Raw genomic sequence first — 27,758 nt, forward strand, 5'->3', positions numbered from 1 at the left:
TCCCCATGTCTCCATGTCCCCATGTCTCCATGTCTCCCATGTCTCCATTTCTCCATGTCCCCATGTCTCCATTTCTCCCATGTCTCCATGTCTCCCATGTCTCCATGTCCCCATGTCCCCATGTCTCCCATGTCTCCATTTCTCCATGTCCCCATGTCTCAATTTCTCCCATGTCCCCATGTCTCCATATCTCCCATGTCTCCATGTCCCCATGTCTCCATGTCTCCATGTCTCCCAGTCCCCATGTCTCCTATGTCCCCATGTCTCCATTTCTCCCATGTCTCCATTTCTCCCGTGTCTCCATGTCTCCCATGTCTCCATGTCCCCATGTCTCCATGTCCCCATGTCTCCCATGTCTCCATGTCCCCATGTCTCCATGTCCCCATGTCTCCATTTCTCCCATGTCTCCATTTCTCCATGTCTCCCATGTCTCCCATGTCTCCATTTCTCCATGTCTCCATGTCTCCATGTCTCCATGTCTCCCATTTCTCCATGTCCCCATTTCACCATGTCCCCATGTCTCCATTTCTCCCATGTCTCCATGTCCCCATGTCCCCATTTCTCCCATGTCTCCATGTCCCCATGTCTCAATTTCTCCATGTCTCCCATGTCTCCATGTCTCCCATTTCTCCATGTCTCCCATGTCTCCATTTCTCCCATGTCTCCATTTCTCCATGTCTCCATGTTTCCATGTCCCCATGTCTCCATGTCCCCATGTCTCCATTTCTCCATTTCTACATGTTTCCCATGTCTCCATGTCTCCCATGTCTCCATGTCTCCATTTCTCTCCATGTCTCCATGTCTCTCATGTCTCCATTTCTCCCATGTCTCCATTTCTCCCATGTCTCCATGTCTCCATTTCTCCCATGTCTCCATTTCTCCATGTCTCCATGTCCCCATGTCTCCATGTCCCCATTTCTCCATGTCCCCATGTCTCCCATGTCTCCATGTTTCCCATGTCTCCATGTCTCCCATGTCTCCATTTCTCTCCATGTCTCCATGTCTCCCATGTCTCCCATGTCTCCATGTCTCCCATGTCTCCATGTCTCCCATGTCTCCATTTCTCCATGTCTCCATTTCTCCCATGTCTCCATGTCTCCATGTCTCCATGTCTCCATGTCTCCCATGTCTCCATGTCTCCATTTCTCCCATGTCTCCATGTCTCCAATGTCCCCATGTCTCCATGTCCCCATGTCTCCATGTCCCCATTTCTCCATTTCTCCATGTTTCCCATGTCTCCATGTCTCCCATGTCTCCATGTCTCCATTTCTCTCCATGTCTCCCATGTCTCCATTTCTCCCATGTCTTCATTTCTCCCATGTCTCCATTTCTCCCATGTCTCCATTTCTCCATGTCTCCCATGTCCCCATGTCTCCATGTCCCCATTTCTCCATGTCCCCATGTCTCCCATTTCTCCATGTTTCCCATGTCTCCATGTCTCCCATGTCTCCATTTCTCTCCATGTCTCCATGTCTCCCATGTCTCCATTTCTCCCATGTCTCCATTTCTCCCATGTCTCCATTTCTCCATGTCTCCATTTCTCCCATGTCTCCATGTCTCCCATGTCTCCATGTCTCCATTTCTCCATGTCTCCATGTCTCCCATGTCTCCATTTCTCCATGTCTCCCATGTCTCCATGTCTCCCATGTCTCCATGTCTCCATGTCTCCCATGTCTCCATTTATATAGCAAGACACGTGACTCACTGTCTGTAGGAGGTAACCATTTTCCTGTATAGGCTGGTGTACCTAAAACTCTGTCCACTGAGTGTTTGTTCTCAATTTAAAATGATACCAGTACACAACGTATGAGGTAAACCATACACCAGATTTATGTACATGCCTTTTAAGTGCTGACATATTATAGCAGATTAGGCCTTCACTCCTGAATGGTAAGACTCAATGGAGAATCTCTCTCTGACACACACACACACACACAGATACACACACACACACACAGATACACACACACACACACACACACACACACACACACACACAGACACAGACACAGACACACACACACACACACACAGCGTGAGTTTACCTTGATCTGTGAGCAGAATGTTCTCCATCTACAGTAGAACACACAGTGGTCACATGTTTATTTGTTGCTATGGTTACATCACATCCAAACACATTTAGATGTCAAACCGCAGTGGAGATGTTTTTATATGATGTAGATGACAGATATCAACTAATAGATGTATCATTAGTAAAAGATGTAAACATGTAATGTATGAATGGGTCGCTGGTGTCTGAGTAAAAAAAATAATACAAACGTTATTTATATATTCTTTCACAATTAAAAAATAATTTCTTCAGTATGAACTTAAATCAGAAAGTGTGTAAAAATGATAATGAATTTACATGAGACAACCTGGTTCTCTTTGGGCCCCGAGGCAAATACAGTTGAGCGCCACTGATATATATTATATAATATACACTGAACAAAAATATAAACGAAACATGCAACAATTTTACTGAGTTACTACAGTTCATATGAGGAAATCAGTCAATTTAAAATAATTAATTAGGCCCTAATCTATGGATTTCACATGACTGGGCAGGAGCACAGCCATGGGTGGGTCTGGGAGGGCATGGGCCCACCCTCTAGGGAGACAGGCCCACCCACTAAGGAGACAGGCCCACCCACTAGGGAGACAGGCCAACCCACTAGGGAGACAGGCCCACCCACTAGGGAGACAGGCCCACCCACTAGGGAGACAGGCCCACCCACTAGAGAGACAGGCCCACCCACTGGGGAGCCAGGCCCACCCACTAGGGAGACAGGCCCACCCTCTAGGGAGACAGGCCCACCCACTAGGGAGACAGGCCCAGACAATCAGAATGAGTTTTTCCCCATTAAAGGGCTTTTTTACAGACAGAAATACTCCTCAATTTCATGGTGGATGGTTTCAGATGATCCCAAAAGTTGAAGAAGCTGGATGTGGAGGTCCTGGGCTGGCGTGGTTGGTTATACATGGTCTGTGGTTGTGAGGCCGGTTGGACGTACTGCCAAATTCTCTAAAACAATGCTTATGGCAGAAAACAGCTCTGGTGGACATTCCTGCAGTCAGCATGCCAATTGCAATCCCCCGCAAAACTTGAGACATCTGTGGCATTGTGTGACTAAACTGCACATTTTAGAGTGGCCTTTCATTGTCCCCAGCACAAAGTGCACCTGTGTAATGATCATGCCGTTTAATCAGCTTTTTCATATGCAACACCTGTCAGGTAGATGGATTATCTTGGTAAAGGAGAAAATGCTCACTAACTGGGATGTTAAAAAAAATATAAGCACAAACATTTTGAGAAAACTTTTTTTTTTGTGCGTCTGGAAACATTCTGGGATCTCTTATTTGATTTACATGTTGCGTTTCTATTTTTGTTCAGTTGGTTGGCGAATGGAACAGCTCTGATGTCATGTCCTTTCTAGCTCTTACCTTCACATCTCTGTGGATGATCCCAACGTCATGGAGGAACCCTGGGGAGACAAACAACATAGTCAGCATCTGTCTAGTGTGTGTGTGTATGAGTGTGTGTTTAAGTGTGTGTATGTATGTATGTGTGCATGTGTGTGTGTGTGTGTGTGTGTGTGTGTGTGTGTGTGTGTGTGTGTGTGTGTGTGTGTGTGTGTGTACTCACCGAGAGCGCAGCCTAACTCTGCAGCAAACACCCTGACAGCGTCCTCGCTGAACTGGCCAATCATCACCCAGTATGTATACAAGTCCCCGGTACTGCAGTAGTCACACACTAGAGAGACACACACAGTATGAGAGAGCATCAACATGTTAGGATGAAACACAGTGGGGGGTGAGGAGAGGGGGAGAGGAGGGAGGATCACATTCTGACTCAGAAGGGGGAGGAAGGGGTGAGGAGAGGGGGAGAGGAGGGAGGATCACATTCTGACTCAGAAGGGGGAGGAAGGGGTGAGGAGAGGGGGAGAGGAGGGAGGATCACATTCTGACTCAGAAGGGGGAGGAAGGGGTGGGGAGAGAGGGGGAGGAGGGAGGATCTGGGTCACATTCTGACTCAGAAGGGGGAGGAAGGGGTGGGGAGAGGGGGAGAGGAGGGAGGATCACATTCTGACTCAGAGGGAGGAGGAAGGGGGGAGGAGAGGGGGAGAGGAGGGAGGATCACATTCTGACTCAGAGGGAGGAGGAAGGAGTGAGAGAGGGGGAGAGGAGGGAGGATCTGGGTCACATTCTAACTCAGAGGGGGGGGGAAGGGGTGAGGAGAGAGGGAGAGGAGGGAGGATCACATTCTGACTCAGAGGGAGGAGGAAGGGGTGAGGAGAGGGGGAGAGGAGGGATGATCACATTCTGACTCAGAGGGAGGAGGAAGGAGTGAGAGAGGGGGAGAGGAGGGAGGATCTGGGTCACATTCTAACTCAGAGGGAGGAGGAAGGAGTGAGAGAGGGGGAGAGGAGGGAGGATCTGGGTCACATTCTGACTCAGAGGGGGGGGGAGGGGTGAGGAGAGAGGGAGAGGAGGGAGTATCTGGGTCACATTCTGACTCAGAAGGGTGAGGAAGGGGTGGGGAGAGGGGGAGAGGAGGGAGGATCACATTCTGACTCAGAAGGGGGAGGAAGGGGTGAGGAGAGAGGGAGAGGAGGGAGTATCTGGGTCACATTCTGACTCAGAAGGGGGAGGAAGGGGTGGGGAGAGGGGGAGAGGAGGGAGGATCTGGGTCACATTCTGACTCAGAAGGGGGAGGAAGGGGTGGGGAGAGGGGGAGAGGAGGGAGGATCACATTCTGACTCAGAAGGGGGAGGAAGGGGTGAGGAGAGAGAAGGGGGGGAAAGAGGAATGATGGAGTCAGAATGGGGGCAAATGGCACTCCATAGGGCTCTGGTCTATAGTAGTGTACTCCATAGGGCTCTGGTCTATAGTAGTGTACTCCATAGGGCTCTGGTCTATAGTAGTGTACTCCATAGGGCTCTGGTCTATAGTAGTGTACTCCATAGGGCTCTGGTCTATAGTAGTGTACTCAATAGGGCTCTGGTCTATAGTAGTGTACTCAATAGGGCTCTGGTCTATACTAGTGTACTCCATAGGGCTCTGGTCTATAGTAGTGTACTCCATAGGGCTCTGGTCTATAGTAGTGTACTACATAGGGCTCTGGTCTATAGTAGTGTACTCCATAGGGCTCTGGTCTATAGTAGTGTACTACATAGGGCTCTGGTCTATAGTAGTGTACTCCATAGGGCTCTGGTCTATAGTAGTGTACTTCATAGGGCTCTGGTCTATAGTAGTGCACTTCATAGGGCTCTCGTCTATACTAGTGTACTCCATAGGGCTCTGGTCTATAGTAGTGTACTCCATAGGGCTCTGGTCTATAGTAGTGTACTCAATAGGGCTCTGGTCTATAGTAGTGTACTCAATAGGGCTCTGGTCTATAGTAGTGTACTTCATAGGGCTCTGGTCTATAGTAGTGTACTCCATAGGGCTCTGGTCTATAGTAGTGCACTTCATAGGGCTCTCGTCTATACTAGTGTACTCCATAGGGCTCTGGTCTATAGTAGTGTACTCCATAGGGCTCTGGTCTATAGTAGTGTACTCCATAGGGCTCTGGTCTATACTAGTGTACTCAATAGGGCTCTGGTCTATAGTAGTGTACTTCATAGGGCTCTGGTCTATAGTAGTGTACTCCATAGGGCTCTGGTCTATAGTAGTGTACTCCATAGGGCTCTGGTCTATAGTAGTGTACTCCATAGGGCTCTGGTCTATACTAGTGTACTCCATAGGGCTCTGGCCTATAGTAGTGCACTTTATAGGGCTCTGGTCTATAGTAGTGCACTCCATAGGGCTCTGGCCTATAGTAGTGCACTTTATAGGGCTCTGGTCTATAGTAGTGCACTTTATAGGGCTCTGGCCTATAGTAGTGCACTTTATAGGGCTCTGGTCTATAGTAGTGCACTTTATAGGGCTCTGGCCTATAGTAGTGCACTTTATAGGGCTCTGGCCTATAGTAGTGCACTTTATAGGGCTCTGGTCTATTGCACTTCATAGGGCTCTGGCCTATAGTAGTGCACTTCATAGGGCTCTGGCCTATAGTAGTGCACTTCATAGGGCTCTGGTCTATAGTAGTGTACTCCATAGGGCTCTGGTCTATAGTAGTGCACTCCATAGGGCTCTGGTCTATAGTAGTGCACTCCATAGGGCTCTGGTCTATAGTAGTGCACTCCATAGGGCTCTGGTCTATAGTAGTGCACTTCATAGGGCTCTGGTCTATAGTAGTGTACTCCATAGGGCTCTGGTCTATAGTAGTGCACTCCATAGGGCTCTGGTCTATAGTAGTGTACTCCATAGGGCTCTGGTCTATAGTAGTGTACTCCATAGGGCTCTGGTCTATAGTAGTGTACTCAATAGGGCTCTGGTCTATAGTAGTGTACTACATAGGGCTCTGGTCTATAGTAGTGCACTCCATAGGGCTCTGGTCTATAGTAGTGCACTCCATAGGGCTCTGGTCTATAGTAGTGCACTTCATAGGGCTCTGGTCTATAGTAGTGTACTCCATAGGGCTCTGGTCTATAGTAGTGTACTCCATAGGGCTCTGGTCTATAGTAGTGTACTCCATAGGGCTCTGGCCTATAGTAGTGCACTTTATAGGGCTCTGGTCTATAGTAGTGTACTCCATAGGGCTCTGGTCTATAGTAGTGTACTCCATAGAGCTCTGGTCTATAGTAGTGTACTCCATAGGGCTCTGGTCTATACTAGTGTACTCAATAGGGCTCTGGTCTATAGTAGTGTACTCCATAGGGCTCTGGTCTATAGTAGTGTACTACATAGGGCTCTGGTCTATAGTAGTGTACTCCATAGGGCTCTGGTCTATAGTAGTGTACTCAATAGGGCTCTGGTCTATACTAGTGTACTCCATAGGGCTCTGGTCTATAGTAGTGTACTCCATAGAGCTCTGGTCTATAGTAGTGTACTCCATAGAGCTCTGGTCTATAGTAGTGCACTCCATAGAGCTCTGGTCTATAGTAGTGTACTCCATAGGGAATAGAGTTCCATTTGGGACGTGATCTGTCTAACAGGAGAGGAACAGGATGATACCTAGAGAGGAACAGGATATGACATAGAGAGGAACAGGGTGATACCTAGAGAGGAACAGGATGTGACATAGAGAGGAACAGGGTGAGACCTAGAAAGGAAAAGGATGTGACCTAGAGAGGAACAGGATGGGAACTAGAGAGGAACAGGTTGGGAACTAGAGAGGAACAGGATGTGACCTAGAAAGGAACAGGATGTGACCTAGAGAGGAACAGGTTGGGAACTAGAGAGGAACAGGTTGGGAACTAGAGAGGAACAGGATGTGACCTAGAAAGGAACAGGATGTGACCTAGAGAGTAACAGGATGGGAACTAGAGAGGAACAGGATGTGACCTAGAGAGGAACAGGATGTGACCTAGAGAGGTACAGGTTGGGAACTAGAGAGGAACCAGACAGGAGCATTAACGTGTCCAAGCAACGGTTTTTAAGGTGAAGGGTTAAATGTTGGGACGGACTCCGGGTGAGGGATTAGAGCTGGGCTGGGGGAAAGACCTCCCAGGTGTGGTCTGTTATTGGTGGGGAGTGAGGGGTGAGTTTAGGTTTCTATGTGAGATGTCTCTGTGTCTGGGTAGGGACAGTGGGGCAGTGAGATAATGAGATAGTGAGATAATGAGGCTAAGGGCAGTGGGACAGTGGGATAATGAGGCTAAGGGCAGTGGAACTGTTGGATAATGAGGTTAAGGACAGTAGGATAATGAGGTTAAGGGCAGTGGGATAATGAGGTTAAGGGTAGTGGGGAAGTGGGATAATGAGGTTAAGGGCAGTGGGATAATGAGGGTAACGGCAGCGGGGCAGTGGAATAATGAGGATAAGGGCAGTGGGACAATGAGGTTAACAGCAGCGGGGCAGTGGGATAATGAGGATAAGGGCAGTGGGATAATGAGGATAACAGCAGCGGGGCAGTGGAATAATGAGGATAAGGGCAGTGGGATAATGAAGATAACGGCAGTGGGGCAGTGGGATAATGAGGTTAAGGGCAGTGGGGTAATGAGGTTAAGGGCAGTGGGATAATGAGGCTAACGGCAGTGGGGCAGTGGGATAATGAGGTTAAGGGCAGTGGGATAATGAGGTTAAGGGCAGTGGGATAATGAGGTTAAGGGCAGCAGGATAATGAGGTTAAGGGCAGAGGGGCAGTGGGATAATGAGGATAACGGCAGTGGGGCAGTGGGATAATGAGGTTAAGGGCAGTGGGGCAGTGGGATAATGAGGTTAAGGGCAGTGGGACAGTGGGATAATGAGGATAAGGGCAGTGGGACAATGAGGTTAAGGGCAGTGGGATAATGAGGATAACGGCAGGGGGCAGTGGGATAATGAGGTTAAGGGCAGTGGGATAATGAGGATAACGGCAGGGGGCAGTGGGATAATGAGGTTAAGGGCAGTGGGATAACGAGGATAAAGGCAGGGGGCAGTAGGATAATGAGGTTAAGGGCAGTGGGACAGTGGGATAATGAGGATAACGACAGGGGGTAGTGGGATAATGAGGTTAAGGGCAGCGGGATAATGAGGATAAGGGCAGGGGGCAGTGGGATAATGAGGATAAGGGCAGTGGGATAATGAGGTTAAGGGCAGTGGGATAATGAGGATAACGGCAGGGGGCAGTGGGATAATGAGGTTAATGGCAGTGGGACAGTGGGATAATGAGAATAACGACAGGGGGTAGTGGGATAATGAGGTTAAGGGCAGCGGGATAATGAGGTTAACGGCAGGGGGCAGTGGGATAATGAGGTTAAGGGCAGCGGGATAATGAGGTTAACGGCAGGGGGCAGTGGGATAATGAGGTTAAGGGCAGTGGGATAATGAGTATAAGGGCAGGGGGCAGTGGGATAATGAGGATAAGGGCAGTGGGATAATGAGGTTAAGGGCAGTGGGATAATGAGGATAACGGCAGGGGGGCAGTGGGATAATGAGGCAGTGGGACAGTGGGTTGTAGGGTCTAGGGCGTTTCTATGTGACTAATATAGAGGTGTATCTGTGTCTGAGTAAGGACACAGTGAGGTTGGTTTTAGGGTTGGGAGCATTAGGGTTCTATAGGGGTTCAGGTCTGGATGCTTCCTGTGTGACTCACTAATGTAGAGGTGTCTCTGTGTCTGCCAGCAGTCCTGAAGGTCGTGGACGAACGGGTGACGCACCTGACGCTGAGGACAAAGGTCACAGGTCAGCCTAAGAGTAATCTCGGTGAAGTAAAATTCTCGAGAAAGTTTGTCATTTCCTGTTTTATTTCTGGGGGGAAATGTTGCTAACAATTGTGATTACCGTTGTGCGAAGGAAGGAAGCAAAGTTTCCCTCTCAAAAGGAAAGTCTTGGTCAAAAGTGCTCCTTCTGCTAATTTCACCCGTGTTTATCATGAACAACACCTCTACTGTGTTTATCATGAACAACACCTCTACTATGTTTATCATGAACAACACCTCTACCGTGTTTATCATGAACAACACCTCTACCGTGTTTATCATGAACAACACCTCTACCGTGTTTATCATGAACAACACCTCTACTGTGTTTATCATGAACAACACCTCTACTGTGTTTATCATGAACAACACCTCCACTGTGTTTATCATGAACAACACCTCTACTGTGTGTTTCACCCGTGTTTATCATGAACAACACCTCTACTGTGTGTTTCACCCGTGTTTATCATGAACAACACCTCTACTGTGTGTTTCACCCGTGTTTATCATGAACAACACCTCTACTGTGTGTTTCACCCGTGTTTATCATGAACAACACCTCTACTGTGTGTTTCACCCGTGTTTATCATGAACAACACCTCTACTGTGTGTTTCACCCGTGTTTATCATGAACAACACCTCTACTGTGTGTTTCACCCGTGTTTATCATGAACAACACCTCTACTGTGTGTTTCACCCGTGTTTATCATGAACAACACCTCTACTGTGTGTTTCACCCGTGTTTATCATGAACAACACCTCCACTGTGTGTTTCACCCGTGTTTATCATGAACAACACCTCTACTGTGTGTTTCACCCGTGTTTATCATGAACAAATAACAAAAAGCAAAAAAATATTCACGTTCTGATCTTAGTTCCTTTGTTTTGTCTTTGTGTTAGTATGGTCAGGGCGTGAGTTGGGGTGGGCAGTCTATGTTCGTTTTTCTAGGTTGTGTTTATGGGTTTGGCCTGGTATGGTTCTCAATCAGAGGCAGGTGTCGTTCGTTGTCTCTGATTGAGAATCATATTTAGGTAGCCTTTTCCCACCTGTGTTTTGTGGGTCAATGTTTTCTGTTTAGTGTCTGTCACCTTTCAGAACTGTTTCGTTTCTCCGTTGTTATTTTGTTTAGTGTTCTGTTGAATAAATTAACATGGACACGCACCACGCTGCATGTTGGTCCGATCTCTCCTACTCCTCCTCAGACGAGGACGACGAACGTTACAATGCAGCCAATTCTGACTTTGTGGCTGTGGAATCTAGTAGAAAGCGTTTATCATCCACACACGGGGTTGAAATCACCGCCCCAGTTTAAGCACCTCCTTTCACCAATCCTGACTCGTCCAAATAATCAATGACGAAAACCCGAAACCAACTGATAACGCTCGGAATCACGTACTGCTACTTGAGCCTTGACAGGTCGAGGTACTTTGTACATGTAGGTAGGGGTAAAGTGACTATGTATAGATAATAAACAGCGAGTATCAGCAGTATAACAGTCTGTATACCTAGCCACGGCCCTGTCTAAAACACTATAACAGTGTGTATAGCTAGTAACAACCCTGTCTAAACCACTATAACAGTGTGTATAGCTAGTCACAACCCTGTCTAAACCACTATAACAGCGTGTATAGCTAGTAACAACCCTGTCTAAACCACTATAACAGTGTGTATAGCTAGACACGACCCTGTCTAAACCACTATAACAGTGTGAATAGCTAGTCACGACCCTGTCTAAACCACTATGACAGAGTGTATAGCTAGTCACGACCCACGACCCTGTCTAAACCAGTATACAGTGTGTATAGCTAGTAACGACCCTGTCTAAACTACTATAACAGTGTGTATAGATAGTCACGACCCTGTCTAAAACACTATAACAGTGTGTATAGCTAGTAACAACCCTGTCTAAACCACTATAACAGTGTGTATAGCTAGTCACGACCCTGTCTAAAACACTATAACAGTGTGTATAGCTAGTCACGACCCTGTCTAAACCACTACAACAGAGTGTATAGCTAGTCACGACCCACGACATTGTCTAAACCAGTATACAGTGTGTATAGCTAGTATCGACCCTGTCTAAACTACTATAACAGTGTGTATAGATAGTCATGACCCTGTCTAAACCACTATAACAGTGTGTATAGCTAGCTATTCACGACCCACGACCCTGTCTAAACCACTATAACAGTGTGTATAGCTAGACACAACCCTGTCTAAACCAGTATACAGTGTGTATAGCTAGTCACGACCCTGTCTAAACCACTATAACAGAGTGTATAGCTAGTCACGACCCTGTCTAAACCACTATAACAGTGTGTATAGCTAGTCACGACCCACGACCCTGTCTAAACTACTATAACAGTGTGTATAGCTAGTCACGACCCTGCCTAAACCACTATAACAGTGTGTATAGCTAGTCCCGACCCTGTCTAAACCACTATAACAGTGTGAATAGCTAGTCACGACCCTGTCTAAACCACTATAACAGAGTGTATAGCTAGACACGACCCTGTCTAAACCACTATAACAGTGTGAATAGCTAGTCACGACCCTGTCTAAACCACTATAACAGAGTGTATAGCTAGTCCCGACCCTGTCTAAACCACTATAACAGTGTGAATAGCTAGTCACGACCCTGTCTAAACCACTATAACAGTGTGTATAGCTAGACACGACCCTGTCTAAACCACTATAACAGTGTGAATAGCTAGTCACGACCCTGTCTAAACCACTATAACAGTGTGTATAGCTAGTCCCGACCCTGTCTAAACCACTATAACAGTGTGAATAGCTAGTCACGACCCTGTCTAAACCACTATAACAGAGTGTATAGCTAGTCACGACCCACAACCCTGTCTAAACCACTATAACAGTGTGTATAGCTAGTCACGACCCTGTCTAAACCACTATAACAGTGTGTATAGCTAGTCACGACCCACGACCCTGTCTAAACCATTATAAATGTGTATAACTAGTAACGACCCACGACCCTGTCTAAACCACTATAACAGTGTGTATAGCTAGTCACGACCCTGTCTAAACCACTATAACAGTGTGTATAGCTAGTCAGGACCCACGACCCTGTCTAAATCATTATAAATGTGTATAACTAGTAACGACCCACGACCCTGTCTAAACCACTATAACAGTGTGTATAGCTAGTCACGACCCTGTCTAAACCAGTATACAGTGTGTATAACTAGTAACGGCTAGTGCAACAAGTACAGACAGCACTCTACAACACATGTACAGCATCCGTCTGACCCACCTGTAGAGCATGACCTCACTCTCTCTCTCTCTCTCTGACCCACCTGTACAGCACGTCCTCTCTCTCTCTGACCCACCTGTAGAGCATGACCTCTCTCTCTCTCTCTCTGACCCACCTGTAGAGCATGACCTCTCTCTCTCTCTCTCTCTGACCCACCTGTAGAGCATGTCCTCTCTCTCTCTGACCCACCTGTAGAGCATGACCTCTCTCTCTCTCTCTGACCCACCTGTAGAGCGCGTCCTCTCTCTCTCTGACCCACCTGTACAGTACGACCTCTCTCTCTCTGACCCACCTGTACAGCACGTCCTCTCTCTCTCTGACCCACCTGTACAGCACGACCTCTCTCTCTCTGACCCACCTGTACAGCACAACCTCTCTCTCTCTGACCCACCTGTACAGCACGACCTCTCTCTCTCTGACCCACCTGTAGAGCACGACCTCTCTCTCTCTGACCCACCTGTAGAGCACGACCTCTCTCTCTCTGACCCACCTGTAGAGCACGACCTCTCTCTCTCTCTCTCTGACCCACCTGTACAGCATAACCTCTCTCTCTCTCTCTGACCCACCTGTAGAGCACAACCTCTCTCTCTCTCTCTGACCCACCTGTAGAGCACGACCTCTCTCTCTCGCTCTCTCTCTGACCCAGCTGTACAGCACGACCTCTCTCCCTCTCTCTGACCCACCTGTAGAGCACGACCTCTCTCTCTCTCACCTGTACTATAACTTCTTCTTTAGACTGTTCCAGAACGCCCAGCCTCAGGATCTCTGACTTAGGGATTACCTGAGAACACACACAGACACAGACACACACACACACACACAGATGATGTGAGCATGGGATGACATTAACATGTAGTACACAGCAATTCTTCTCATAGACAGTCCAGTTATCTTCCATTCAGCTAGTTTATTTATATACAAAAGTATGTGGACACCCCTTAAAATTAGTGGATTCTGCTATTTCAGCCACACCTGTTGCTGACAGGTGTATAAAATCGAGCACACATCCATGCAATCTCCGTAGACAAACATTGGCAGTAAAATGGCCTTATTGAAGAGCTCAGTGACTTTCAACGAGGCACCAGCATAGGATGCCACCTTAGTCTGACGGACTAATCGGGGTTTGGCAGATGCCAGGAGAACGCTACCTGCCCCAATTCATAGTGCCAACTGTAAAGTTTGGTGGAGAAGGAATAATGGTCTGGGGCTGTTTTTCATGGTTCAGGCCTCTTAGTTCCAGTGAAGGGAAATCTTAACACTACAGCATACAATTACTATTTTATTCTATTTTGTGCTTCCAACTTTGTGGCAACAGTTTGGGGAAGGCCCTTTCCTGTTTCAGCATGACAAAGCAAGTTCAAACCCCCGAGCTGACAAGGTATAAATCTGTCGTTCTGCCCCTGAACAGGCAGTTAACCCACTGTTCCTAGGCCGTCATTGAAAATAAGAATTTGTTCTTAAAACCTCTTAAGTCTACCCCTTCCTTTTTCGAACATTCTATTAAAAATCGCGCAACTTTTCAGCGTCCTGCTACTCATGCCAGGAATATAGTATATGCATATGATTAGTATGTGTGGATAGAAAACACTCTGAAGTTTCTAAAACTGGTTAAATCACGGCTGTGACTATAACAGATTGTGTGTTTCATCGAAAAGCGCAAGAAAAACTGCTCTCTGAAAGCTAAAAATTATTTCCATGCGTCACTTTCATGGGTTGTTAAAAGGGCACAAAATTAATTATGGACCTGCATGCAATTCCTACAGATTCCACACCATTGTCGTCATTTTCCAGGGACTTTTTTCTTAGTAAATCCAACTAACTGGATTCAATTTCTTCCGGTCTCCACCAGGATGTTTTGAATGTGCACATTGGCAGCCATTGATTTGAAGACGAGGAGCTATTGAATACACATCGCCCTGTAATCATTTTGATAGATTATAAACGTTTACTAATACCTAAAGTTGGATTACAAAAGTATTTCGAAGTGTTTTGTGAAAGTTTTTCGTCGACTTTTTTAATTTAAAAAAATGACGCAGCGTTTTAAAACAATGATTTTTTCTGAATCACACAGCTTCCATAGAAAGCTATTTTGGGTATATATGGACCGATTTAAACGAAAAAAAGACCCAATAGTGATGTTTATGGGGCATATAGGAGTGCCAAGAAAGAAGCTCGTCAAAGGTAATGAATGTTTTATATTTTATTTCTGCGTTTTGTGTAGCGCCGGCTAAGCTAAATCTTTGTTTACGTCGCATTCAAGCATTTTGGGGTGTTGCATGCTATCAGATAATAGCTTCTCATGCTTTCGCCGAAAAGCATTTTAAAAATCTGACTTTTTGGCTAGGTTCACAACGAGTGTAGATTTAATTCAATATCCTGCATGTGAATTTTGATGAACGTTTGAGTTTTAACGAGTACATTTAGCATTTAGCGTAGCGCATTTGCATTTCCAGGTGTCTACTTGAGACATCTGCGTCTCAAGTAGGAGCAAGAAGTTAACTGACTTGCCTAGTTAAATAAAGGTAAAATAAAAAAATATAGAAAATATTTGTCGAGATCGGTGTGGAAGAACTTGACTGGTCTGCACAGAGCCCTGACCTCAACCCCATCAAACACCTTTGGGATGAATTTGAACGCTGACTGCGAGCCAGTCCTAATCGCCCGACCTCACTAATGCTCTTCTGGATGAATGGACGCAAGTCCCGACAGCAATGTTCCAAAATCTAGTGGAAAGCCTTCCCAGAAAAGAGGAGGCTGTTATAGCAGCAATGTTCCAACATCTAGTGGAAAGCCTTCCCAGAAGAGTGGAGGCTGTTATAGTAGCAATGTTCCAACATCTAGTGGAAAGCCTTCCCAGAAGAGTGGAGGCTGTTATAGCAGCAAAGGGGGGACCAACTCCATGTTAATGCCCATGATTTTGGAATGAGATGTTTGATATACAGGTGTCCACATACTTTTGGTCTGTAGTGTATTTGATATGAATGCTAGTGTAAAGTGCTATTGGAGGGTTACCTTAACAGCGTAGGTTTTCTGCTTGGCCTTGTCCTTCACCTTTAGAATGGGACCAAAGGATCCTTTGGCGATATATCCCAACACCTGGAACAAGAGAGAGGAGGTGGGAAGAGTCTCCAAAACCCTACAGTGTCTAGGGTCTGGTTTCAATAGAGAGAAATAGTAATGGCCTCTGTTTTGGAGGGACTCTGCCACGGCTCGTTTGGCAACGGCTATGAGGAATTCATGGGGATTTTGGGGGGGGGGTTTCTGGGTAAAGGCCCGAAAATAAGGTCTGTGGTAAACACAGTCTTAGGAGATCTTATACGTTTTGTTCTAATGAGAAATTCACTGTTTGTGAATTTTGAAGCATTTATGTTCTCAAAACGAGTAAAAATCTACCGATGTGCGAACAACAGTTAAACGACACCTCAGTTTGCCTTTGATGTCACCAACACAGCTAGCGAGTGAAGCTGTCAACGCTTGGCCTTAGTTTACAATCCAAACGACTGTGAGCCTGGACCAAAACAACACAGTGTTGACTAACGCCGTTCCACAATGACAACTAATGGGACTGTAGATACTCTAATGGGACTGTAGAGACTGTTGGCATTAATATCCGTACACAATGACAACTAATGGGACTGTAGAGACTGTTGGCATTAATATCCAGGCTGTAATGAAAACTAATGAGACTGTGTTGGCATTAATATCCAGGCTGTAATGAAAACTAATGAGACTGTAGAGACTGTTGGCATTAATATCCAGGCTGTAATGAAAACTAATGGGACTGTAGAGACTGTTGGCATTAATATACAGGCTGTAATGAAAACTAATGAGACTGTGTTGGCATTAATATCCAGGCTGTAATGAAAACTAATGAGACTGTAGAGACTGTTGGCATTAATATCCAGGCTGTAATGAAAACTAATGGGACTGTAGAGACTGTGTTGGCATTAATATCCAGGCTGTAATGAAAACTAATGAGACTGTGTTGGCATTAATATCCAGGCTGTAATGAAAACTAATGAGACTGTAGAGACTGTTGGCATTAATATCCAGGCTGTAATGAAAACTAATGGGACTGTAGAGACTGTGTTGGCATTAATATCCAGGCTGTAATGACAACTAATGGGACTGTAGAGACTGTGCTGGCATTAATATCCAGGCTGTAATGAAAACTAATGGGACTGTAGGCATTAATATCCAGGCTGTAATGAAAACTAATGGGACTGTAGAGACTGTGTTGGCATTAATATCCAGGCTGTAATGAAAACTAATGGGACTGTAGAGACTGTTGGCATTAATACTCAGGCTGTAATGAAAACTAATGAGACTGTGTTGGCATTAATATCCAGGCTGTAATGAAAACTAATGCGACTGTAGAGACTGTTGGCATTAATATCCAGGCTGTAATGAAAACTAATGAGACTGTAGAGACTGTGTTGGCATTAATATCCAGGCTGTAATGAAAACTAATGAGACTGTAGAGACTGTTGGCATTAATATCCAGGCTGTAATGAAAACTAATGGGACTGTAGAGACTGTTGGCATTAATATCCAGGCTGTAATGAAAACTAATGGGACTGTAGAGACTGTTGGCATTAATATCCAGGCTGTAATGAAAACTAATGAGACTGTAGAGACTGTGTTGGCATTAATATCCAGGCTGTAATGAAAACTAATGGGACTGTAGAGACTGTTGGCATTAATATCCAGGCTGTAATGAAAACTAATGGGACGACGTAGAACTGTGTGGTAAAGGTCTCTCTCGCTACAGTGGCAGTTCATAGAAATACAACTTCTAGATGGTGAAAACGTCTGTCATACATGTCAGATTACAATACTGGCGGGAGGTTATCTTCTCTCTCCAACGAGCCATTGATCATATTTCTACCTCAATAAATGTGTAATTTAACAGAGGGTCCACCACATGTTCTCCTATTTGCCTGTTCAGTCCAGGGTGCGTTGCATTGTGCTGCCCAGTGGCTCCACCCTCGCCAGGACGGGCTAATGACTGTGGCTGTTTCCTAACAGAGGTCCTAATCCAAAGGCAGCTGCCGACCTGGCAACATCACGTGATAACGCATTCCATCGAGCACGTCTGTTACCACTCTAGCCACCAAAGCAGCGTGAGCAACTAGTGCTGGGTATTCAGTGTTCCAACTGACACGAATAACAAGTAACAGAATGGATCTCCTCACCACCTGTTCATGAATGAACCAGAAGAATAATCCTACGGTCATATTGCTTGGTGATACAGGCTACGATTCTTTAGGATAGCTAAATAATCTATTTTACTGACTGTTTAAGAATGATTAATAGCCATAATAGTGGCGTTTTACTGTGAAGATAATACCGCATTAGGGTTAGGCTTGTGATTCATTCATACAACGATCACACCCGTGCATATTACTACATAACAATGACGTTCAAGATATCATGGTTTTATAATTAAGCAATAAGGCCAGAGGAGGTGTGGTATATGGCCAATATACCACGGCTAAGGTCTGTTTTTAGGCACAACGCCCAGGGCATTAGATGGATGAACTGTAGTCACCAGATGCCCAAGCCATCTAACCAAATCCCGAGATACTTATAGGAGGTCACCCTATCAATTTGCTGGTGTAACGCTCGTCTGAAGAAGAGGACCGCAGCGCAGCGTGGTACGTGTTCATGATTATTTATTCAAACTGAACACTGAAACAAAACAAACAAAGTGGAACAAAACAGTTCTGTCTGGTGCAGAAACACAAAACAGAAAACAACTACCCACAAACCACAGGTGGGAAAAAGCTGCCTAAGTATGATTCTTAATCAGAGACAACGATAGACAGAAAACATAGAAATAAAGAAACTAGAATGCCCAACCTAATCACCAAAATAGAGAATAAAAGCCTCTCTATGGCCAGGGCGTGACAGCTGGCCATTTATAGTTAAAATCTGCAATTGACTCCATCTGTCTACTTCCAGAGAAGAGAAAACTATTACATTTTGTTTTCAATTTCCAAATAAGCTGCCTTTGAATAACATCAAAGGCCAACTGTAAGTCCTGAAAAGCCTTATCAATATTAGACGCGCTAGAATCAATAATTGTGTCATCGGCATACAGATGGAGATTTGCAGAGTCGACAGGCTTCCCTTTATCATTCATATACAGTGTAAGAAGGATCGGACCTAAAATGGAGCCCTGGGGAACTCCTTTTGTAAGCCTTGTAAACTCCTGAGCTACACACTGTGTTCTGTCAGAAAGGTAGTTCTGGAACCAATCCAACCCATCAACACTTAAACCAACCTTTTTTAGTCTATACAACAGCAGGGCGTGGTCAACAGTGTTGAAGGCCAACAACAGGGCATGACAGCAGAGCATGGTCAACAGTGTTGAAGGCCAACAACAGGGCATGGTCAACAGCAGAGCATGGTCAACAGTGTTGAAGGTGGTATTGTTCTCTCTCACGTTCAGTACACTTCTCCTGTTTGTTCATCTGTATCGGTCCCTTACCTTCTACACCTGCTTCCTGGTGGATATGTTACAATATGAGTGAGGATCAGCAATGATCTCTGCACCCTTTGTTTGTTTAAATAAGGGTTTAATTGATCCGGACCAGCTGCTTTCTTTATATCAATAGATTTGAGTGCCTTTACAACTTCTGAAAACTCAATCTCTGTAAAAGGAAATAGATGAACCGTAGACCAGCATGCGGCAATTTCATTCACAGACTCATTCGAGATGTTAGGATTGAGTTCATTGTCAAATAAATGCCCAGCTTTAACAAAATGCTCATTAAACATGGCAAGCAGTTTATTCTTGTCTGCCACATCCATTGAATCTGAGGACAATTTTAGCAGGAGACCAGTTTGTGTTCGCATTCATGGATTTAATGGTTTTCAATCATTTCGTTATTGAGGTTTGCCTTGGTAGATTCATAATAGAAGCTTTTTTACATTTCCGTATCTCAGTACCCTGAATAACTGCCATTCAGCCTGGGAATTACCCTTTCTGGCTTTGGCCCATTGTGTATTTCTGGATCAAATCAGATAATTCCCCTGTAAACCAGGGATTGTCTCTACCTCTTACCCAGTACTTTTTGAGAGGGGCGTGTTTATCACAGATAGTAGAAAACATGGAATGAAAATAGGAGAAATCCTCTTCGATATCTGTAATAAGGGCCCTCCTCTCCTAGTTACATGTATAACGTTCATACAGGAATGTCTGCTCACAGAACTGCCTAAAAGGTCGTTTGGCTATGAACCGAGACGGCACTTTAGGGATTTTGGTGTCTCTAATGCAAGCAGCTGCACAATGATCACTTAAATCATTAGAGAAAATACCAACGGCTGAGTATATATGCTGATTGTTAGTTGGAATAACATCAATAAGTGTTGATTTAGAGATGTCTTTGGGATTGAGTCTTGTGACTGCATTTATCATTTGTGTAAAAAGTCCTCTAATGGCCTCTGAGTTTAAACAGTCCCAGTTTAAATCACCTATAAGTACCAACAATTCACTAGAATGAAAACAAAACAAACACAAATATGCTGAGTCAGTCTTTAAAAAACCTTAAATGCCCTAAAAAAAATGTTCAGCTGTAGCTGGTAGAAACCAAGTGGGTGCCCGAATGTTCCTGCCTTGGAATGCCAGCGCGTTCAACAGCCGCTGCAGGAATGTGCTGACAGGGATTTCGCCTCGTGGGTCTGGTCAATGTGCCCAGTGTGTGGGTCTGGTCAATATGCCCAGTGTGTGGGTCTGGTCAATGTGCCCAGTGTGTGGGTCTGGTCAATGTGCCCAGTGTGTGAGTCTGGTCAATGTGCCCAGTGTGTGGGTCTGGTCAATGTGCCCAGTGTGTGAGTCTGGTCAATGTGCCCAGTGTGTGGGTCTGGTCAATGTGCCCAGTGTGTGAGTCTGGTCAATGTGCCCAGTGTGTGAGTCTGGTCAATGTGCCCAGTGTGTGGGTCTGGTCAATGTGCCCAGTGTGTGAGTCTGGTCAATGTGCCCAGTGTGTGGGTCTGGTCAATGTGCCCAGTGTGTGAGTCTGGTCAATGTGCCCAGTGTGTGGGTCTGGTCAATGTGCCCAGTGTGTGAGTCTGGTCAATGTGCCCAGTGTGTGGGTCTGGTCAATGTGCCCAGTGTGTGAGTCTGGTCAATGTGCCCAGTGTGTGGGTCTGGTCAATGTGCCCAGTGTGTGAGTCTGGTCAATGTGCCCAGTGTGTGGGTCTGGTCAATGTGCCCAGTGTGTGGGTCTGGTCAATGTGCCCAGTGTGTGAGTCTGGTCAATGTGCCCAGTGTGTGGGTGTGGTCAATGTGCCCAGTGTGTGGGTCTGGTCAATGTGCCCAGTGTGTGAGTCTGGTCAATGCGCCCAGTGTGTGAGTCTGGTCAATGCGCCCAGTGTGTGGGTCTGGTCAATGCGCCTCACTACCGCACAGTGAGGCAGCAGCAGGCCCAACAAACCGGCCATTCACCGGTGGCGAGTCCAGGGGTATCCTGGGCTAGCAAACGCAACGCATCTAGACGTTATGTCACAGCGCAGATACCGAACTCCGGCTTCCACCACACAGCACAACAAGGCAGGAGAGGAGTCAGAAGACTCCGGTAGATTGACGGAACACAGATTAAAAACCTGAACATCGAGAAGTATTCAAGGCTAGTCGGCCCAATGTGTCTAGACAGTCAGTCACAGCGCAGATGTATCCTCTCACGGTTTTCATGGAGGGCAACACTGTCTCCTCGCGTAGAAAACACGCTCTGATCCTGTAGTGGTTTTACCTGGTGTTTAATGATACCCCTCGCAGCTTAATAACAGTTTTTCTAAGTAATAAAAACTTGTAACACTTGAAACAAACAAACCGTGTGACACAACACGCTCAGCTGAACTGCCCGGCCGCCATCTTGAAATAAGATAAAACAACACAATGATTTTTATGTTCTAAGCCAGCTATTCTCAAACTGGGGTGCAATGCCGTTGGGGGTACGCTCAATAAACATGTGATTTACCTTTTCAAACAGTCCATTTCGATTTTCCAATGGGGCTAGAGCCCAGTGGTTAGAGTCTAGTGGTTAGAGTCTAGTGGTTAGAGTCTAGTGGTTAGAGTCTAGTGGTTAGAGCCTAGTGGTTAGAGCCTAGTGGTTAGAGTCTAGTGGTTAGAGTCTAGTGGTTAGAACCTAGTGGTTAGAGCCTAGTGGTTAGAGCCTAGTGGTTAGAGTCCAGTGGTTAGAGCCTAGTGGTTAGAGCCTAGTGGTTAGAGCCTAGTGGTTAGAGCCTAGTGGTTAGAGTCCAGTGGTTAGAGTCCAGTGGTTAGAGCCTAGTGGTTAGAGCCTAGTGGTTAGAGCCTAGTGGTTAGAGCCCAGTGGATAGAGTCTAGTGGTTAGAGTCTAGTGGTTAGAGCCTAGTGGTTAGAGTCTAGTGGTTAGAGTCTAGTGGTTAGAGCCTAGTGGTTAGAGTCTAGTGGTTAGAGTCTAGTGGTTAGAGCCTAGTGGTTAGAGTCTAGTGGTTAGAGCCTAGTGGTTAGAGTCTAGTGGTTAGAGCCTAGTGGTTAGCCTAGTGGGGCGGCAGGTAGCCTAGTGGTTAGAGTCTAGTGGATAGAGCCTAGTGTTTAGAGTCTAGTGGATAGAGTCTAGTGGTTAGAGTCTAGTGGTTAGAGCCTAGTGGATAGAGTCTAGTGGTTAGCCTAGTGGGGCGGCAGGTAGCCTAGTGGTTAGAGTCTAGTGGTTAGAGCCTAGTGGTTAGAGTCTAGTGGTTAGAGTCTAGTGGTTAGAGCCTAGTGGTTAGAGTCTAGTGGATAGAGTCTAGTGGTTAGAGCCTAGTGGATAGAGTCTAGTGGTTAGAGTCTAGTGATTAGAGTCTAGTGGTTAGAGCCTAGTGGATAGAGCCTAGTAGTTAGAGCCCAGTGGTTAGAGTCTAGTGGTTAGAGTCTAGTGGTTAGAGTCTAGTGGTTAGAGCCTAGTGGTTAGAGTCTAGTGGTTAGAGCCTAGTAGTTAGAGCCCAGTGGTTAGAGTCTAGTGGATAGAGTCTAGTGGTTAGAGCCTAGTGGATAGAGTCTAGTGGTTAGAGTCTAGTGGTTAGAGTCTAGTGGTTAGAGCCTAGTGGATAGAGCCTAGTAGTTAGAGCCCAGTGGTTAGAGTCTAGTGGTTAGAGTCTAGTGGTTAGAGCCTAGTGGTTAGAGCCTGATTGAAATTAGTGAAATTCTGTTGGGAAGAGGTCTATTTATCCTGGGAGACACCTGGCCCAGGTGTTTCCCATGAAGCTGACGACCCTCTCAACTCCGCCCACCGGCATCCTAATAAGGAAACAAGAACAAAGACAGAATACGGCAGACAGAGTGGGAGGGTCGTCACACAGGATAAATAGACCTCTTCCACATTCATGGAAGAGACTCTCTCCATGCAGACACCTTTGTAGATTGTGTTGTGGTTCTTGGTGGCCTTTTGTTTGTTTGCTTTGGCACCTTTCAACACCCTGCATTATCACATTCATGCATGCAAAACACTCACTTACACTACTGATTACTGATTACACACACCATTGTATATTTTCCTTCGTTGCATTAGTTAATAAATATATATTTTGTTACTCCTTATCTCCACGTTGTCTCCCTTTGTTGCGGGCTTTGAGCCGGTTCGTGACAAACACCAGTGACTCAATGTAACACCAGTGACACAATGTAACACCAGTGACTCAATGTAACACCAGTGACTCAATGTAACACCAGTGACACAATGTAACACCAGTGACTCAATGTAACACCAGTGACACAATGTAACACCAGTGACTCAATGTAACACCAGTGACTCAATATAACACCAGTGACTCAATATAACACCAGTGACACAATGTAACACCAGTGACTCAATGTAACACCAGTGACTCAATGTAACACCAGTGACTCAATGTAACACCAGTGACTCAATGTAACACCAGTGACTCAATGTCACACCAGTGACTCAATGTCACACCAGTGACACAATGTAACACCAGTGACACAATGTAACACCAGTGACACAATGTAACACCAGTGACACAATGTCACACCAGTGACTCAATGTCACACCAGTGACTCAATGTCACACCAGTGACACAATGTAACACCAGTGACACAATGTAACACCAGTGACTCAATGTAACACCAGTGACACAATGTAACACCAGTGACTCAATGTAACACCAGTGACACAATGTGACACAATGTAACACCAGTAACACCATTGACACAATGTAACACCAGTGACACAATGTAACACCAGTGACACAATGTAACACCAGTGACTCAATGTAACACCAGTAACACAATGTGACACAATGTAACACCAGTGACACAATGTGACACAATGTAACACCAGTGACACAATGTAACACCAGTGACACAATGTAACACCAGTGACTCAATGTCACACCAGTGACACAATGTAACACCAGTGACTCAATGTCACACCAGTGACTCAATGTCACACCAGTGACACAATGTAACACCAGTGACACAATGTAACACCAGTGACTCAATGTCACACCAGTGACTCAATGTAACACCAGTGACACAATGTAACACCAGTGACTCAATGTAACACCAGTGACTCAATGTAACACCAGTGACTCAATGTAACACCAGTGACTCAATGTAACACCAGTGACTCAATGTCACACCAGTGACTCAATGTCACACCAGTGACACAATGTAACACCAGTGACACAATGTAACACCAGTGACACAATGTAACACCAGTGACACAATGTGACACAATGTAACACCAGTAACACCATTGACACAATGTAACACCAGTGACACAATGTAACACCAGTGACACAATGTAACACCAGTGACTCAATGTAACACCAGTAACACAATGTGACACAATGTAACACCAGTGACACAATGTGACACAATGTAACACCAGTGACACAATGTAACACCAGTGACACAATGTAACACCAGTGACTCAATGTCACACCAGTGACACAATGTAACACCAGTGACTCAATGTCACACCAGTGACTCAATGTCACACCAGTGACTCAATGTAACACCAGTGACACAATGTAACACCAGTGACTCAATGTAACACCAGTAACACAATGTGACACAATGTAACACCAGTGACACAATGTGACACAATGTAACACCAGTGACACAATGTAACACCAGTGACTCAATGTCACACCAGTGACTCAATGTCACACCAGTGACACAATGTAACACCAGTGACACAATGTAACACCAGTGACTCAATGTCACACCAGTGACTCAATGTAACACCAGTGACACAATGTAACACCAGTGACTCAATGTAACACCAGTGACTCAATGTAACACCAGTGACTCAATGTAACACCAGTGACTCAATGTAACACCAGTGACTCAATGTCACACCAGTGACTCAATGTCACACCAGTGACACAATGTAACACCAGTGACACAATGTAACACCAGTGACACAATGTAACACCAGTGACTCAATGTCACACCAGTGACTCAATGTCACACCAGTGACTCAATGTCACACCAGTGACACAATGTAACACCAGTGACACAATGTAACACCAGTGACTCAATGTAACACCAGTGACACAATGTAACACCAGTGACTCAATGTAACACCAGTGACACAATGTGACACAATGTAACACCAGTAACACCATTGACACAATGTAACACCAGTGACACAATGTAACACCAGTGACACAATGTAACACCAGTGACTCAATGTAACACCAGTAACACAATGTGACACAATGTAACACCAGTGACACAATGTGACACAATGTAACACCAGTGACACAATGTAACACCAGTGACACAATGTAACACCAGTGACTCAATGTCACACCAGTGACACAATGTAACACCAGTGACTCAATGTCACACCAGTGACTCAATGTCACACCAGTGACACAATGTAACACCAGTGACACAATGTAACACCAGTGACTCAATGTCACACCAGTGACTCAATGTCACACCAGTGACTCAATGTCACACCAGTGACACAATGTAACACCAGTGACACAATGTAACACCAGTGACTCAATGTCACACCAGTGACTCAATGTCACACCAGTGACTCAATGTCACACCAGTGACTCAATGTAACACCAGTGACACAATGTAACACCAGTGACACAATGTAACACCAGTGACTCAATGTCACACCAGTGACTCAATGTCACACCAGTGACACAATGTAACACCAGTGACACAATGTAACACCAGTGACTCAATGTAACACCAGTGACACAATGTAACACCAGTGACTCAATGTAACACCAGTGACACAATGTGACACAATGTAACACCAGTAACACCATTGACACAATGTAACACCAGTGACACAATGTAACACCAGTGACACAATGTAACACCAGTGACACAATGTAACACCAGTGACTCAATGTAACACCAGTGACACAATGTAACACCAGTGACTCAATGTCACACCAGTGACACAATGTAACACCAGTGACACAATGTAACACCAGTGACACAATGTAACACCAGTGACTCAATGTAACACCAGTAACACAATGTGACACAATGTAACACCAGTGACACAATGTGACACAATGTAACACCAGTGACACAATGTAACACCAGTGACACAATGTAACACCAGTGACTCAATGTCACACCAGTGACACAATGTAACACCAGTGACTCAATGTCACACCAGTGACTCAATGTCACACCAGTGACACAATGTAACACCAGTGACACAATGTAACACCAGTGACTCAATGTCACACCAGTGACTCAATGTAACACCAGTGACACAATGTAACACCAGTGACTCAATGTAACACCAGTGACTCAATGTAACACCAGTGACTCAATGTAACACCAGTGACTCAATGTAACACCAGTGACTCAATGTCACACCAGTGACTCAATGTCACACCAGTGACACAATGTAACACCAGTGACACAATGTAACACCAGTGACACAATGTAACACCAGTGACTCAATGTCACACCAGTGACTCAATGTCACACCAGTGACTCAATGTCACACCAGTGACACAATGTAACACCAGTGACACAATGTAACAGCAGTGACTCAATGTAACACCAGTGACACAATGTAACACCAGTGACTCAATGTAACACCAGTGACACAATGTGACACAATGTAACACCAGTAACACCATTGACACAATGTAACACCAGTGACACAATGTAACACCAGTGACACAATGTAACACCAGTGACTCAATGTAACACCAGTAACACAATGTGACACAATGTAACACCAGTGACACAATGTGACACAATGTAACACCAGTGACACAATGTAACACCAGTGACACAATGTAACACCAGTGACTCAATGTCACACCAGTGACACAATGTAACACCAGTGACTCAATGTCACACCAGTGACTCAATGTCACACCAGTGACACAATGTAACACCAGTGACACAATGTAACACCAGTGACTCAATGTCACACCAGTGACTCAATGTCACACCAGTGACTCAATGTCACACCAGTGACACAATGTAACACCAGTGACACAATGTAACACCAGTGACTCAATGTCACACCAGTGACTCAATGTCACACCAGTGACTCAATGTCACACCAGTGACTCAATGTAACACCAGTGACACAATGTAACACCAGTGACACAATGTAACACCAGTGACTCAATGTCACACCAGTGACTCAATGTCACACCAGTGACACAATGTAACACCAGTGACACAATGTAACACCAGTGACTCAATGTAACACCAGTGACACAATGTAACACCAGTGACTCAATGTAACACCAGTGACACAATGTGACACAATGTAACACCAGTAACACCATTGACACAATGTAACACCAGTGACACAATGTAACACCAGTGACACAATGTAACACCAGTGACACAATGTAACACCAGTGACTCAATGTAACACCAGTGACACAATGTAACACCAGTGACTCAATGTAACACCAGTGACACAATGTGACACAATGTAACACCAGTAACACCATTGACACAATGTAACACCAGTGACACAATGTCACACCAGTGACACAATGTAACACCAGTGACACAATGTAACACCAGTGACACAATGTAACACCAGTGACACAATGTAACACCAGTGACACAATGTGACACAATGTAACACCAGTGACACAATGTGACACCAGTGACACAATGTAACACCAGTGACACAATGTAACACCAGTGACACAATGTGACACAATGTAACACCAGTGACAAAATGTAACACCAGTGACTCAATGTCACACCAGTGACAAAATGTGACACAATGTAACAGCAATG

At 45.4% G+C, this 27,758-nt stretch overlaps 1 protein-coding gene across 1 annotated transcript in view; it reads right to left on the bottom strand.

Annotated features, from left to right (window-relative positions):
• The window catches only part of LOC139388441 (ribosomal protein S6 kinase-related protein-like), a 49,607-nt gene that overhangs the window by 11,344 nt on the left and 10,505 nt on the right, over positions 1 to 27,758 (bottom strand). Inside the window, exons 3-8 of the mRNA XM_071135102.1 lie at positions 15,512 to 15,595; positions 13,212 to 13,280; positions 9,122 to 9,191; positions 3,647 to 3,754; positions 3,445 to 3,485; positions 2,046 to 2,073 (exon numbers count right to left, since the gene is read on the bottom strand). Of these exons, the coding sequence (XP_070991203.1) occupies positions 2,046 to 2,073; positions 3,445 to 3,485; positions 3,647 to 3,754; positions 9,122 to 9,191; positions 13,212 to 13,280; positions 15,512 to 15,595 (400 nt within the window). The remainder of the gene's footprint in view (positions 1 to 2,045; positions 2,074 to 3,444; positions 3,486 to 3,646; positions 3,755 to 9,121; positions 9,192 to 13,211; positions 13,281 to 15,511; positions 15,596 to 27,758) is intronic.

Source organism: Oncorhynchus clarkii, chromosome 29 (genome assembly GCF_045791955.1).
Source record: "Oncorhynchus clarkii lewisi isolate Uvic-CL-2024 chromosome 29, UVic_Ocla_1.0, whole genome shotgun sequence".
Classification (NCBI taxonomy): domain Eukaryota; kingdom Metazoa; phylum Chordata; class Actinopteri; order Salmoniformes; family Salmonidae; genus Oncorhynchus; species Oncorhynchus clarkii.